Below are 14,066 nucleotides of genomic sequence, written 5' to 3' on the forward strand. Positions count from 1 at the left end.
CTTTTAGATTGACATGCTCTGAACAGGGAAATGGTTAGATGCAAGTGACAACCAGGACTGTCAAAGTGTGACGTACATTAATTCCTAGACCGGATTTTCAAATCCCCAAAACTCCAAATTAGCTCCACTTGTTCCAGGCATTTGCCTTTCTTTTTACATCCGTTTTCTGCTTCAGACCCCACAGCTCTCAAACGGCAGAGGATGGTCAGTCTGAATACTTTCCCCAGGAAAACAAAGAATACAGAAGCGTCCTGGAGCAGGGCTCTGTCCTCTCAGAGAGCAAAGCTGGATGGGGAGGTCGTGCCACTTCAGTCCACTGATCAGCTAAAGCAGAGTCTCTGCAGGTGGCGAGCAGCCTCCGCGGTGCAGGTGTAATCGGGGCATCAGAGGTGAGGCGCTGCAGGCATGACTGACCTCCCGCTGTGGAGTTCCAGAAAACCAGGCTTTCTAATCCTGAGTCTGTCATTTACCAGGGTGACCTTGAGCATGATCCTTAACTCTTTAAACCTCAATTTCTTTGTCTTTAAAATGGGGAGAATAATAGTACCAATTTTATAGATTTTTTTTTTTCTGGGGATTAAATGAAATGATCTATCAGGTGCCTGGAGGACAGTAACTTCTCCACTAGAGTGTCGCAGCTGTTAGTGCTGGTGTCATGGTTGGGCCTGAGACATATACGGGAGAAAAATAGGGCTCACTCTTATCATCCAGAAAGAAGTAGTACAAAGAACCCCTGTTTCTGGCTGGGGGTGGCGACACATGCCTGTGATCCCAGCACTTTTTGGAGGCTGAGGCGGGAGGATCACTTGAGGCCAGGAGTTCAAGACCAGCTTGGCCAACATGGTGAAACCTTCTCTTTACTAAAAATATAAAAAATAGCTGGGCGCGGTGGCATGGGCCTGTAATCCCAGCTACTTGGGAGGATGAGGCAGGGAATCACTTCAATCTGGGAGTCAGAGGTTGCAGTGAGCCAAGATCACACCACTGTACTCCAGCCTGGGTGACAGAAAGAGACTCTGTCTCAAAAAACAAACAAACAAACCAAAAAAACGGAAAAGAACCTCTCTCGATATGCATGCCTCACCAGAATTTTATCTCATGTTTTTGCAAAGAGGGAGAGAGACAGAGACAGAGAGAAAGAAAAACGGAGGTCCCCAGTACTAAGGCTATGATCCACTGATCAGTATACTTGCTCTCCTCCGGCATGCTTCCAAAAGCTTCCTAAAGGTCCCTTGCAAAACTCCCCTTTTCTTTTTCTGAGGAAGCGTCTCGCTGGGTCAACTCTCATACAAACTTGTTCCTGTATTTCACCTAGCCTGGCTTCCTCTGAGTACAAACGACTGCACTCATAAAGGGTCGGGTTCAGGACCATCCTGGCTGGCAAATGTGGCTGTGGCTGCCTCTGGCAACTTCCCTAACTGACCCCTCAGGGCTATATGAGAGCGACGTGGTAAATTATCAGAGATGCCACTGATGGTGTGTCTAGAAACATGATGCCTCACTCCTTCCTGACAGAGAATTCCAGTACCAGAGTCACCCGGAAGCCAAATATAATTGGAAAGCTTTGAACTCTTGAGGAGAAATCCAAGCTTCTAAAATAAATTTAAAACTGAGCCGAGTGGAATCCTACTTAAATAGGTAGCCACCCTGGGATGACATAAATTCTGAATTTCTTTGAGTAACCTGTAGTTACCTGGTCACTTACCACAGCAGCTCCCCTCACAGGCGCCGGAGGTCCTGCGTGGCCGTCGCATCTGTGGAAATAATTTGAAATGATTTCTTTGAACAAGAGCCTAACTTTTACTGGGAGGAAAAACCAACAGCACATTTGCCATTAGCTTTTGATATCCTGAGAAGATCTAGTTCTAATTCTCTGCAGAAAGATGTTTCTTGGTTAGTGCATTATTGAAAAAAAAATTAGAAACCATTTCCTATGATCACTTAGAATCAATGCTTTCCATCTTTGTCACTCAGGTAGCTGAGAAAAAATTACGTATTAGTGGATTTATATTTGAGCACAACATAAAACATAAAATATAACAGCTATGTTTGTTGCACTGTTTATTATGTGTTAGGCCCAATCTTGGTGTGTGTTAATTTATTTAGATAGATCACTCTCCCGAGATGGACATTATGGCTACTCCCATTTTACAGATGAGAAGACGGAGGTACAGAGAAGTTAGAATTAACTGCCCAAGGTACACAGTTATTGGCTAAGCTAAAAGCTGGGCAAAGGCTGTCTGGACCCAGAGCCCTCGTTAACCAGTACAGCACTCTGACTCTTCTTCCTAATGGGAAACAAATTTTCTGTTTCTGTGCATTTTTATTGTAAAGAGCAATTAAGTAACGACCAGAATTGACAGTCCATAAGATAATTTAAAAAGAGAGAGAGTGAGTAAAAAATCCCAAAACAACAACTACAATGAACACTGCTTTAGGACGCTGATTTCTATAAAGATGCCTGACTTACTAGGAAACCGTTTTGGAAGTGAAAAAGTATTCTTTTACTACTTGTGCTGCTTTCTCAAATTCAATGAGAAGCTGACCGATTTAAGACCTAGGCCCAGAATTGAGATAAATTTTAATCTTTTATTAATTTATTTATTTGAGATACAATCTCGTTCTGACACCCAGGCTGGAGGGCAGTGGCACGATATCAGTACACTGTGACCTCAACCTCATGGGTTCAGGTGATCCTCCTGCCTCCGCCTCCCAAAGTGCTGGGATTACAGGCACGAGCCACCACACCTGGCGTAATCTTTTAAATAAATCTATAATCTTATGCCAAGTGGTTCTCTGTCTGAATTCAAAATTTAATAGACTGCCCAGGTGTGGTGGCTCTTGCCTGTAATCCTAGCACTTTGGGAGGCCGAGGTAGGTGGATCACTTGAGGCCAGGAGTTCGAGACCAGCCTAACCAACATGGTGAAACCCTATCTATATTAAAAATACAAAATTAGCCAGGTGCAGTGGCAGGTGCCTGTAATCCCAGCTACTCAGGAGGCTGTAGGCATGAGAATTGCTTGAACCCAGAAGGCGGAGGTTGCAGTGAGCTGAGATCGCACCACTGCACTTTGGCCTGGGTGAAAAGAGCAAAACTCAGTCTCAGAAAAGAAAAAGTAAAGATTTAATAGATCATAACGACTGAGCGCTCTTTATGAAATCAGAGAGAAATCTCTCTGTTCCTCCACTGAGAGAACAGTAGTGGGGTTCGAGAGTTAAAGAAACTGGGACTCTAAGTCAGATCAATTAAAAGTTGCAGGGCAAAGGTGTCCATTCAGACTTCTAGCTGCTTCGTGGCTCATAAAAGTTGAAAATAAAAACTGGGAGACCAGCTGCTCGGGAGGCTGAGGCAGGAGAATTGCCTGAACCCAGGAGGCGGAGGTTGCGGTGAGCCGAGATCGCGCCATTGCACTCCAGCCTGGGTAACAAGAGCGAAACTCCGTCTCAAAAAAAAAAAAAAAACTGGGAGACCAAGTAATTTTATATCCTTAAGATATCCACATGTATTTTACAGTTGAGCTCAGATTTTAACAGAGATTGAAATGAACAGTAGGGATTTTTCCACGTAATCCTGAAATACTGGATCTGCTAACAGTATCTAGGAGTTAAATACGGCCTTCATTTTTATTCCTCTTTTCCATGCACCTTTATCGAGTCTGTTTTCCTCCTCCGCTCTGCATACTGTGTTGAGCTCTTTGGAGGAAACACATGTGACTCAGATAGGGACCCTGTTCTCTGAGAGCTTTTAGGGAACAGCAGGTACATAAAGAGCCAAAACCTCAGTCAAGACTTGATAAGGAGGATAAAGACGTATACGTAAAATGCATGGGAAATGCAGAGGGGCCAGCAAGCCCTTCCTGGGATAAACGGGGAAGGCAATAGGAAGATGGCAGTGGAAGTGGTACAAGAGGCAAGAATAGCCTGAGCAAAAGCTTGGAGGTGGGGGCACTGCAAGGGAGGCCGGGACTGGCAAGTGATCCAGCATGCCTGGAGCCCCGGCTACATGCCAGACTGTGAAGGTTCTTTCCAGAATTGTGCTGGGCTGCATCCCTCACGGTGCATCCCCTCAGCCCAACACTCACCAGCTCACCAGTCCCTGCTTCTGATTTGGGGCAAGGGCAGCAGGAGCAGGTTTCTGAGAATGGCAGGTGTGTGGGAGATGCAGCTAAAGGACCAGGGGATGCCTGGAGCACAGCTGGGATGCCACCACCAAGTGTGAGGGCAGGCAGCGAGTGCAAGGATGCACGCTCGCCTAAGGGGGCCATGGCCGTGTGTGCCTCTGTGGACTTGGGCAGAAGAGCATAGGGCTCAGCAGTTTTGAGAGCCTGGAGTCTCCGCACCCACTCCCAGGCCTTCCCACAAGTTAATCTATGTTTCTGATGTGACGAGTTTCCTCTTGGACAGTGAAAAAAAGCAACAGTGGTATCATGAAAATTGTACCGGTAAAAGCCCCATGAAAATTACAGTTGGTCATTTTAAGGGATACTAAGACACCTCCTCTGCATTTACCCACAGTCCTATGGATGCTATATCGGAGACATTTTATGTATATCTCCACTTCTCCATCTCCAATCATTCTTCCTGATACTCAACTTTTACAATTTCTCTTCTGGACTCCTCTCATCCTTGACACCACCAATAGAAAGATCTCACCTAAAAACCTTACAATAAGGTATTATCCAAAATCCTAACATGAGGCCAGTCGCAGTGGCTCACGCCTGTAATCCCAGCTGAGGTGGGTAGATCATTTGAGGTCAGGTGTTCAAGACCAGCCTGGGCAACATGGTGAAACTCTGTCTCCACTAAAAATACAAAAAAATTAAAGAAATTTTTTAAAAATCAAAATCCTAACATGACATAAGGCTTTTCTTTAATCTGGCAAACTTCCCTGGATAATCCAGCACCCTTCAAGTCTCATCTGCCCACACTCTCCTCCTCCACAGGTACCTGCACTCTAGACTTGTCAAATTAATTCCGCCTCCATTAAACATTCTCTCGTTTCCATACCTCTACAGACACCATTCAGAAATTCTCACTCAATAGAGTAGGGTGGGGCTCAAGAATATTCTTTTCTAGCCAGAACCCCGGGTGATTCCCCCCCAAGTATTGGTGGGGCATACTTTACCCAATGAGGACGTCCACATGGATGGCCATAGGCCATTGAGATCCTACTTGTCCAAAACGGACTCTGTGTCCTCCTTCCATCCCACTCCTTCCTATCCTCCCAATCGACAAATCCTGTTGATTCAAACTCAGAAATCCCTCTCCAACCCATCCACATCGCTACATCTCCCTGCCTTTACCCTAATTAAGACATTTGTCATCGTTTGCCTTTTTTTTGCTCTAATAGCCTCTTAACCGTCCTCTGCGTCCAGGTTTTTGTCCCAATCCAGTCAATTCCCTGTATTTTCTTCAGAGTGATCGATGTAAACTGAATCGTGCCACTTCCCCGTGTTGTGGCCTCTGCCAACCTCTCTTGCCCCATCTCTTATCAGCCCTCGCCTTGTACTGCGTCATTGAGCCTCAGTGACCTACATGAATTCCTGCCTCTCCACTCTCTGCACCTTGGATTACGTCATTTCTTTTGCCTAGCGGAGCGTCTGGATTCTTAATGGCCTGGCTGAGTCTTATCTGTCCTTCAGAAACTAGCTCTCCTCGTCCGGGAAGGGATCTCGATCCTCTAGTCTGACTTAAGTGCTTACATTCTTTCCTGGCAGCAATGTCGTGCATCGCCACAACAGTCTCCACCTTATACTGTAATCGTCAGTGTACCCAGCTGTTACCTAGGCAGCTAGGCCACGCGGTATCCCTGTGTGAATTCTAAAGGGCACCCCTTTCTCCAGACTGCTTCCTGTCATTTGCTGGAAACTGCCATAAGAGACGTACAAATCCATGATGGTCGTGATGCAAGGGGCACATCCTAGCGTTCTGTGGTGTGCGCCTGCCCGGCCCCTGCAGCAATCCGGTGTTCCCTACTAGAATATTAAATCCTGCTTTCATTTCACTATTTCATTTCCAGCACTTAACATAGGCTCGGATTTAGAGTGGGAAAGAAGCTTGATACATAAATGAAAGGGAAACTATCTCTGGCTATTATGCCCCGTGCCAGAAATTCTGACAGCCCTTATCAGAGTGGGAGGAAGCTAAGTTGTAGCAGTTCCCAAACTTGAGTGAGCACCCAAATATTCTAGAGAATTAAAAATAAATAAGTAAAACCCCCGTGCCTTACTTCAAAAGCACCAGGCTGGGGCCTGATTTTGTGTCTTCGTTTAAAAATTGCTGATGAGATTCTAATAATGATTAACCAGATCAGCTGGGAACCATTGGCCAGCCAGGATACAACTGAAAACCACTCTCCTTGTCTTGTTTCTCCCTCTTGCCACCACAGTGCTGCCGTTTATCTGTGGATAGCACACCTGGGATCACAGAAGGAGCGTTTCCGAAGAAGGAGCTTGCTTTCTCTGACTTCTCCTGCATTTAGGTGTCTTAGATTCTTGTGTCTTCCAATGTAGACACAGGCACTCCACTAGCAAGCGTACACAGTAGGGCATTTGGAAGGAGGAGGGACAGCGGTGGAGAGAAGGCGGGTGATAGAGAGCGATCGAGAGACAGAGAGACCAGGAAAAAAAAATATGATCTGCCCTTTTAATTTTCCAAAATAGTATTTAATCTTTTTACTTACGTAACCTAGAGGTTGCAGCTGGACTGTCTTCGCTGTGTACGCGCTATGGGTCAGGCAAATTTGGACATGTCTGAGAGCAGCTAGGTGGATCCACCAAAGCTCTTTGCATCTGAAGGGCCACGCACATTACTTATTACCACTACAAAGTGGGGAGGGTATCACTGTAATAACTGGGGGTCTGAAAGGAACAACTATAGATTCTGCTTGGCAGCTGGGAAGACTGCATGCCTAAGCTGCCGGCATACACCATTGGATACCTACTGACCCCTGTGGAAGGGATTTGTGAGATGACAAAGTTACTGAAATTCTGTGGTAGGGGCTGAGCACATGTCACATGCACTAGATAACCCCAGAACAAGACACGTGGAAACATGACTTACAATATGGAAAGATGTTGAGGGAAAGCTACTTGTATATATGTATACTTTTCTTGGATTTATTCGTTAAGAATATACACATTAAAACATGAATGAAAATTATTTTTCTTTTTTCTTGGGGTTGGGATAGGGTCAATCATTTACAAACAGGAATAAAATCATAATGGGATAATTTGGGAAGTGTATATGTTTGAGAAGAGGAACAAGCTGTATTTGAGGCAGAAATGGTAAATCTTTTTGCTTTATTTTTTTTTTTTCAAACAGCATTTCACTGTGTCACCCAGGCTGGAGTGCAGTGGTGACATGACTCACTGCACCCTCCACCTCAAGTGGAGGGCTCAAGTGATCCTCCTACCTCACCCTCCCAAGTTGCTGGGACTACAGGCTTGTGCTACCATGCCTGGATAATTTATTTTTTGGTAGAGATGGGGTTTCACCATGTTGTTCAAGCTAGTCTCAAAACTCCTGAGCTCAATGATCCTCCCTTCTTAGCCTCCCAAAGTGAGGGGATTACAGGCATGAGTCCGATGACAGGCCTTTCTTCTTGCATGTTTACAAGTTCACAAAGTCATTGTGTTCCTGTGGCTTTTTATCCCTGATAGCAGGACATCAGAGCTTGAAGATACCATACACTTTTATTGACTGGGCCTTAAAGGGAATGAGTGAATCTGGTGAAATAATGAAGTCCACGCTCTTCTGGGGAGGGTCACCTATTATCAAGTGCATTTCTCAGTTAGAACCAAAGCTTAGAAGAGAGAAAAAGAAGTCTCTGCTAAGTACATGTTTAAGTGCTGATCAGAAGGCTCTCTTTCACCTGTGTTGATTCTTTTTCTCTGATTTGCAAAAAAGATCCTCTCAATTGCTTTACTGACTTGTTCTCCAGAGCACGGAGTGTGACAGTCAAGCCCCTATGGCTTTAGCAAGTAGAAACCTGACTGCTGCCTGCAGAGGGTGACTGTGTGTCCCTGGGCCATGCGTCAGTCCCTCCCAGGGTGCTCACAGGCAAGGAGGAGCTCCTGAATCACAGTCCAGTTTTCGGGTTGCTTTTGTATTTCCATCTACGCTGCCAAAGAAAGTTAGGTTTTACCTGAGATAATAGAGCCCTTCAGAATGGATGACTTTATATCATAACACAATGCCCCCCTTAAGAAATACCTCTTCTCCCACATATAGGATTCATATCTAAATATTTAAGTCACATTCAAATTTAAAGCTAAAAAAGACATGCTTCTGTATTTCATCTTCTGAAACCTCTTAGGGGCAAAAACCAGTGCATTTAATTATATTCTGCACTAGCAGAATTAACACGTGCTTATCAATATCAACAATAAGATAAATGTTAAATATCCTCATTTGTGTTTTGAAAGTAAAATGTATGTGAAGATGACAAATTCTGAAACTGCTGAACACACAGAAATATGCTCAAATGATAAAATATGTTTTATTTCTGCATGTTGTATCTATGTTTCAATTCTTCTGGTTAAAAGAGAATTCCAAGTCACTTTGATATCTAAGAAGGACATTTGCTAAACATAATTTTTCAAGAGTTTTAATTTTTTCCAGTTTGGTCTATAAGCAAAATACATGATACCCAGCATGAAGATTACATATCTAGATCTTCTTCCACCTTTGCAGTAATTTGCAACATGAGCTTGGAAATAAGTTGCCCCTAGAATTAACAGGTTCCTCAACTTTTCTCAATTTACTAATATTAGACGGTTCAGCTATGCAACATTCTGCCTTAAAGAAAATCACCTAAGGTGCAAATGATATCACAAATCCTAGCTATACCACACAGTGGAAATATTTTTTCTCACTCAAAGAAATATTTACTGTGCAGAAATACTTCTCGATTTTAAATTCTCCCAATGTGGGAGTCACTAGTGTCTCAAAATTTTTTACAAAGAAAAAGAACTCACCTATTTGAAGAGTATTTCCTTGCTAGGGACTCTGGTGGCTACCGTCATATAAAGCTACATTTTAGTCAGTTCTTTTTTCATCAGACAAAAACAGCCTCGGGTGAAAGCTGGGAGTGAAAAACTGTCCATTCACCCAAGAGGGGAGGACAGTGTTCTGCGAAGTCCAGCAGCCTCATCACACGCCCCACCAGCTGCTTGCTGCCTCTTGTTTCTCGGCGACAGTGACCTCCAACACCTTTTATTTAGTGCTGCAACGCACCGTGCGGTTTGACGGAACAAGGAACGTATCACGTGCCAAGCCAACACCTTAAGAGGGTGGGAAGCTTTGCAACCAGGAAGACGTGCCGAAAATATTTAGCAGTCAGCTCAATTGCACTTAAGCATAGCCTTGCTTGTTTTTCGCAAAGCGATCCAACAACACAGTGAGTCAAGGGAACTGATTTGCACAGTCCTAAACTGGGAGCCACCTGGAACTAAGTTTGCACTGCTCCAGAAGCTTCTCCGCTCTCACCTTATGCATTCTGAGCAGTCACGTGGGAACAGCCCTCCACACTTCTAACAGCACTAATTACATTTGCTCCCTCTGGTTCAGAATTCTGTTTTTCTCCAGTCTCTTTGCTCATCTCACATTTGCTTTCATCTAGTCTTTATACCCCAACTCTGCTGATGCCCAGGACACATACTCTGCAAAGAAAGAGTAGTTTTTATTTAAATATATCTTCCCGGCCATGACAAAGGCCAGATTCTTGGAGCAGTGAAACAACCGACAATCGTGATTTCCCAGCGTTTAATCCATCACTCGCCAAATGCACCACCAATGCACTCTGCGTTTCGTCAGAAGTTGGATTTCAGGTGAGGCGAGTCTCGTGGTTTCCTAAGAACACTGTCACTATGGAAGCTAAGTCCCGTTTCCTTTGTTATTAATACCATTGGAACTGAAATTCGAAGAACAAACATTAAACACGCTGAACACAAAACAGGCCTCTGATATCAGATAGCAAATGGGCTGTAACATGACCTGAGTTTCACTCACCCTTTCTGTCCCAGTGATGGAAGCTTTGAAGTCTCCTTTCCAGATTTCCTGAACGAGAACAGGGAAGCAAATGACGATCTGAAGCTCATCCGGGAAGAAACAGATGTTGGTTTTTTTTGATTAGTTAAATTTTTGGATCTTGATGTAGGTAATTCTATTGGATCTAAAAAAAATTGTAAAATTTTTGTATTAATTATTTCTGAGCAAATATACTTGAAAGAATGAGGCCTTTGCTCTTGTGTCACTTTCTCTCTCTATGCAGTCTAGAAACAGGGCAGGCGTCCTCACGTGGTGACCTCAGGGGATTAAGGGAGTCAGAGCAACCTCTCTCCTGCGCCTCTGAGGTTCTGCGGCATAGAGAAAATCCACATAGGAGGGAATCTTTCAATGTGTACTGTGAATCAAAGTTCCAGACAGTATTCCTCCTCTCACCCAAGCTAGGAAGTCAGGGACCCCATTCAGTTCTCATGTTGCTTCACCATGCTGTCCTTCAGAAGTTTTTATTTTAGTAACTTAAAACCATGGTGATACAGACATGCTACATAACTTCTTATACTGAAAAAGCAAAGGAAAAGGAAATTAAGCCATTTAGATTGTTCTTTATTCCTTTCTAAAAATCTATCTCTGTGGATATGTATTTGCTATAAACATGGTTTATATCTATGTTTGCATGTAACATACACAGGGTGAACATCCTAAATCCTAAAAACTTGAAATCCAAAATTTCTCCAAAATCCAAAAAATTTTGAGCACCAACATGATGCTTAAAGAAAATGTGCATTGGGACTGGGTGCAGTGGTTCACGCCTGTAAGCCCAGCACTTTGGGAGGCCGAGACAGGTAGATCACCTGAGATCGGGAGTTCGAGACCAGCCTGGCCAACATGGAGAAACTTTGTCTCTTACTAAAAATACAAAATTAGTCAAGCTGGTGGCACATGCCTATAATCTCAGCTCCTCAGGAGGCTGAGGCAGGAGAATTGCTTGAACCCGGGAGGAAGAAGTTGGTGAGCCAAGATTGTGCCATTGCACTCCAGCCTGGACAACAAGAGTGAGACTCCATCTCAAAAAAAAAAAAAAAAAAAAAAATTGGAGACTTTCAGATTTAAGATTTTTGGATTTGGGATGCTCAACTTTTCAGTTTATATAATGCAAATATTTCAGCATACAAAAAGATCTGAAATCAGTACTATTTCTGGTGCTAAACGTGTTGGATAGTGGCTATTGAAACTATTTATGTATAATATATATGTATGGATAATATATAGGTACTAAAAATTCAAAGGCAACATCAACACATACAAAATCTATAATATTGGCCCAGCACAGTGGCTCACGCCTGTAATCCCAGCACTTTGAGAGGCCGAGGCAGGTGGATCACCTGAGGTCAAGAGTTCAAGACCAGCCTGGCCATCATAGAGAAACCCCCTCTCTATTAAAAACACAAAAAAGTTAGCTGGGCATGGTGGCACACACCTGTAATCCCAGCTACTCAGGAGGCTAAGGCAGGAGAATCGCTTGAACCCAGGAGGTGGAGGTTGCAATGAGTTGAGATTGTGCCACTACAATCCTGGGCGACAGAGTGAGACTCTGTCCCTAAATAAATAAATAATCCATAATATTATGATGATTTTGGACATGCTGGCTTTATAAATATTAGATGAATTTAGGACAAGGGAAAAGTCACCAGGATATATATGGGGGTGATCTAAAACTCTGAACAGTGAGTCTTTTTTTTTTTTTTTTTTTGAGACGGAGTTTCACTCTTGTTACCCAGGCTGGAGTGCAATGGCGTGATCTCGGTTCACCGCAACCTCCGCCTCCTGGGTTCAGGCAATTCTCCTGCCTCAGCCTCCTGAGTAGCTGGGATTACAGGCACGCGCCACCACGCCCAGCTAATTTTTTGTATTTTTAGTAGAGACAGGGTTTCACCATGTTGGCCAGAATGGTCTCGATCTCTTGACCTCGTGATCCACCCGCCTCGGCCTCCCAAAGTGCTGGGATTACAGGCGTGAGCCACGGCGCCGGCGAACTGTGAGTCTTTTTACATAGATTTGTTTATTATAAGAGTTGCAAGATATTAGCAATATAGAAGTTTAGATGTATTTTGACATGTTTCCTGATGTTGCTAATGTTAGCAACATGCAAAAAACCAGTCTATGTGACTGCATCAGTAAAAAGATACTTTATTCTAGTATTTTATAATTTCTAGTGCATTTCATTTTCCTCACGACAGTCCTGTGAAAGCAAGTTTTAGAATCCGTTTAATCTGTTTTTATAGATACAAAAAGAATTGATTGGTGAAGTTAAATACATGTCGGTAGTCACACAGAGAATCCACAGAAGGCATTTACTGGAACTCATTCATGGAGTTTACCAAAGCTCCAGAAGTGTGGCAGCTCCTGTACCACCTTCCCTCCCTTCTCCTCTGATTCTCCCTTCCTCCACTCCTCCCCTTTTGCTTCCCCTCTTCATCATAGTCATCCCATTTAAGTGCTTACCCCATTCCAGCTTAATATTGTATTATTTATTTATTTATTTAGGTGGGGTCTCACTCTGTCACCCAGGCCAGAGTGCAGTGGCACAATCTCAGTTCACTGCAACCTCTGCCTCCTGGGCTCAACTGATCCTCCTGCCTCAGCCTCCAGAGCGGCTGGGGCTACAGGTGTGCACCAGTGTGCCCAGCTAATTGTTGTATTTTTTTGTAGTGTTGAGGTTTCACTATGTTGCCCAGGCTGGTCTCAAACTGCTGAGCTCAAGCCGTCCTCCCGCTTTAGCCTCCCAAAGTGCTGGGATTGCAGGTGTGAGCCACTGCCCCACCCAGCTTAATATATTGTACACATAATTTTACTTAATTCTCATAACCACCCTATGAGGTAGGTATCAATGTATCCATTTAAAGATGAGGACACATTATTCTCTGTTTACAGAGAATAAATGACCTGAACAGTCTCACATGAATAGAGACAGGGTGGAGATTTTAATACAGGCCTTTGTTTCCATCAGGGTCTATGTTCCTACCCATTATGCTATCTTGCCTGAATATAAACAAAAAACAAAAAAAAAACCCAAGACATGATTACAGTAAACTTTCAGTTCACTTCTTTTTAATGTATATTGTATTATAAACTTTTGTGGCTTATGACTTTAAAATGGTTTTAAACATGGATTAGTTACACTGGAGATCCACTGGGCTATTATCTAGAATACTATGCCACAGAAGAAAAAAAGAAAAAAAAACTTTAAATCTAAAATCTTTTTCTTACCATTTTTTGCCATCTCCTTCCTTAGCCTGTATGTAAGTGGTTGTTTTAACATTTGGCTAACGTCTGTTTCATCGCAAAACTTTTTTCTTTGAATTTCTTCAAACCATTCACCAGTCACTCCCTGAAGCCATCTGATATCCCTCTTTGTCTTCTGAAGTTTGCTGAAATAAAATAAAAATATCAATGCAGTCTTTATTTATTTTCTTAACATTAAGCTCATCCTTTAATCAATGTACTTTTTTTTTGAAATGGGGAAGTCTCACTCTGTCACCAGGCTGGAGTACAGTGGCACAACCTCATCTCACTTCAACCGCCACCTCCTGGGCTCAAGCGATCCTCCCACCTCAACCTCCCAAGTAGCTGAGACCACAGACACATACTACCATGCCCAGTTAATTTTTTCTATTTTTAGTAGATATGGGGTTTCCCCATGTTGCCCAGACTGGTCTTGAACTCCTGAGCTCAAGCAATCTGCATGCCTCAGCCTCCCAAAGTACTGGGATTACCGAAGTGAGCCATCTTGCCCAACCTCAATGCACTCTTTAAATTCATTCACATCTAAGGCAAATTCACGTGATGGGCTAAAGTTTTCCTAATGGAGGAGCAGCATAATCTATAAGTCTAGGGAAAAAATGGCCCGAGTCAGAATTTCCCTTTCAGCACTGTGTGCATTTTAGGTGTTTTCTTGTTTCTTTTTTTCATATTCTTGTAAATACTATGGCAAACTAAGTTTTACCAGAAGGTACAATAATCACCAAGCTGATGAGGACAACCTTAATTAAGCAATGT

The 14,066-nt window shown here is 43.3% G+C and overlaps 1 protein-coding gene across 13 annotated transcripts in view; it reads right to left on the reverse strand.

Annotated features, from left to right (window-relative positions):
- Nucleotides 1-14,066, reverse strand: part of EXPH5 (exophilin 5) — an 86,085-nt gene that overhangs the window by 18,209 nt on the left and 53,810 nt on the right. For 6 of the 13 annotated variants that reach the window (XM_009006730.5, XM_009006729.5, XM_078339394.1 and 3 more), the window contains exons 2-4: nt 13,278-13,438; nt 10,014-10,176; nt 1,706-1,754 (exon numbers count right to left, since the gene is read on the reverse strand). In XM_009006730.5, the coding sequence (XP_009004978.4) occupies nt 1,706-1,754; nt 10,014-10,176; nt 13,278-13,438 (373 nt within the window). Of the gene's footprint in view, nt 1-1,693; nt 1,755-8,980; nt 9,195-10,013; nt 10,177-13,277; nt 13,439-14,066 lie in introns of those variants that run through there. The other 7 variants (XM_009006731.5, XM_009006728.5, XM_009006732.5 and 4 more) reach the window with 4 other exon arrangements.

The sequence above is a fragment of the Callithrix jacchus genome, chromosome 10, assembly GCF_049354715.1.
Source record: "Callithrix jacchus isolate 240 chromosome 10, calJac240_pri, whole genome shotgun sequence".
NCBI lineage: Eukaryota > Metazoa > Chordata > Mammalia > Primates > Cebidae > Callithrix > Callithrix jacchus.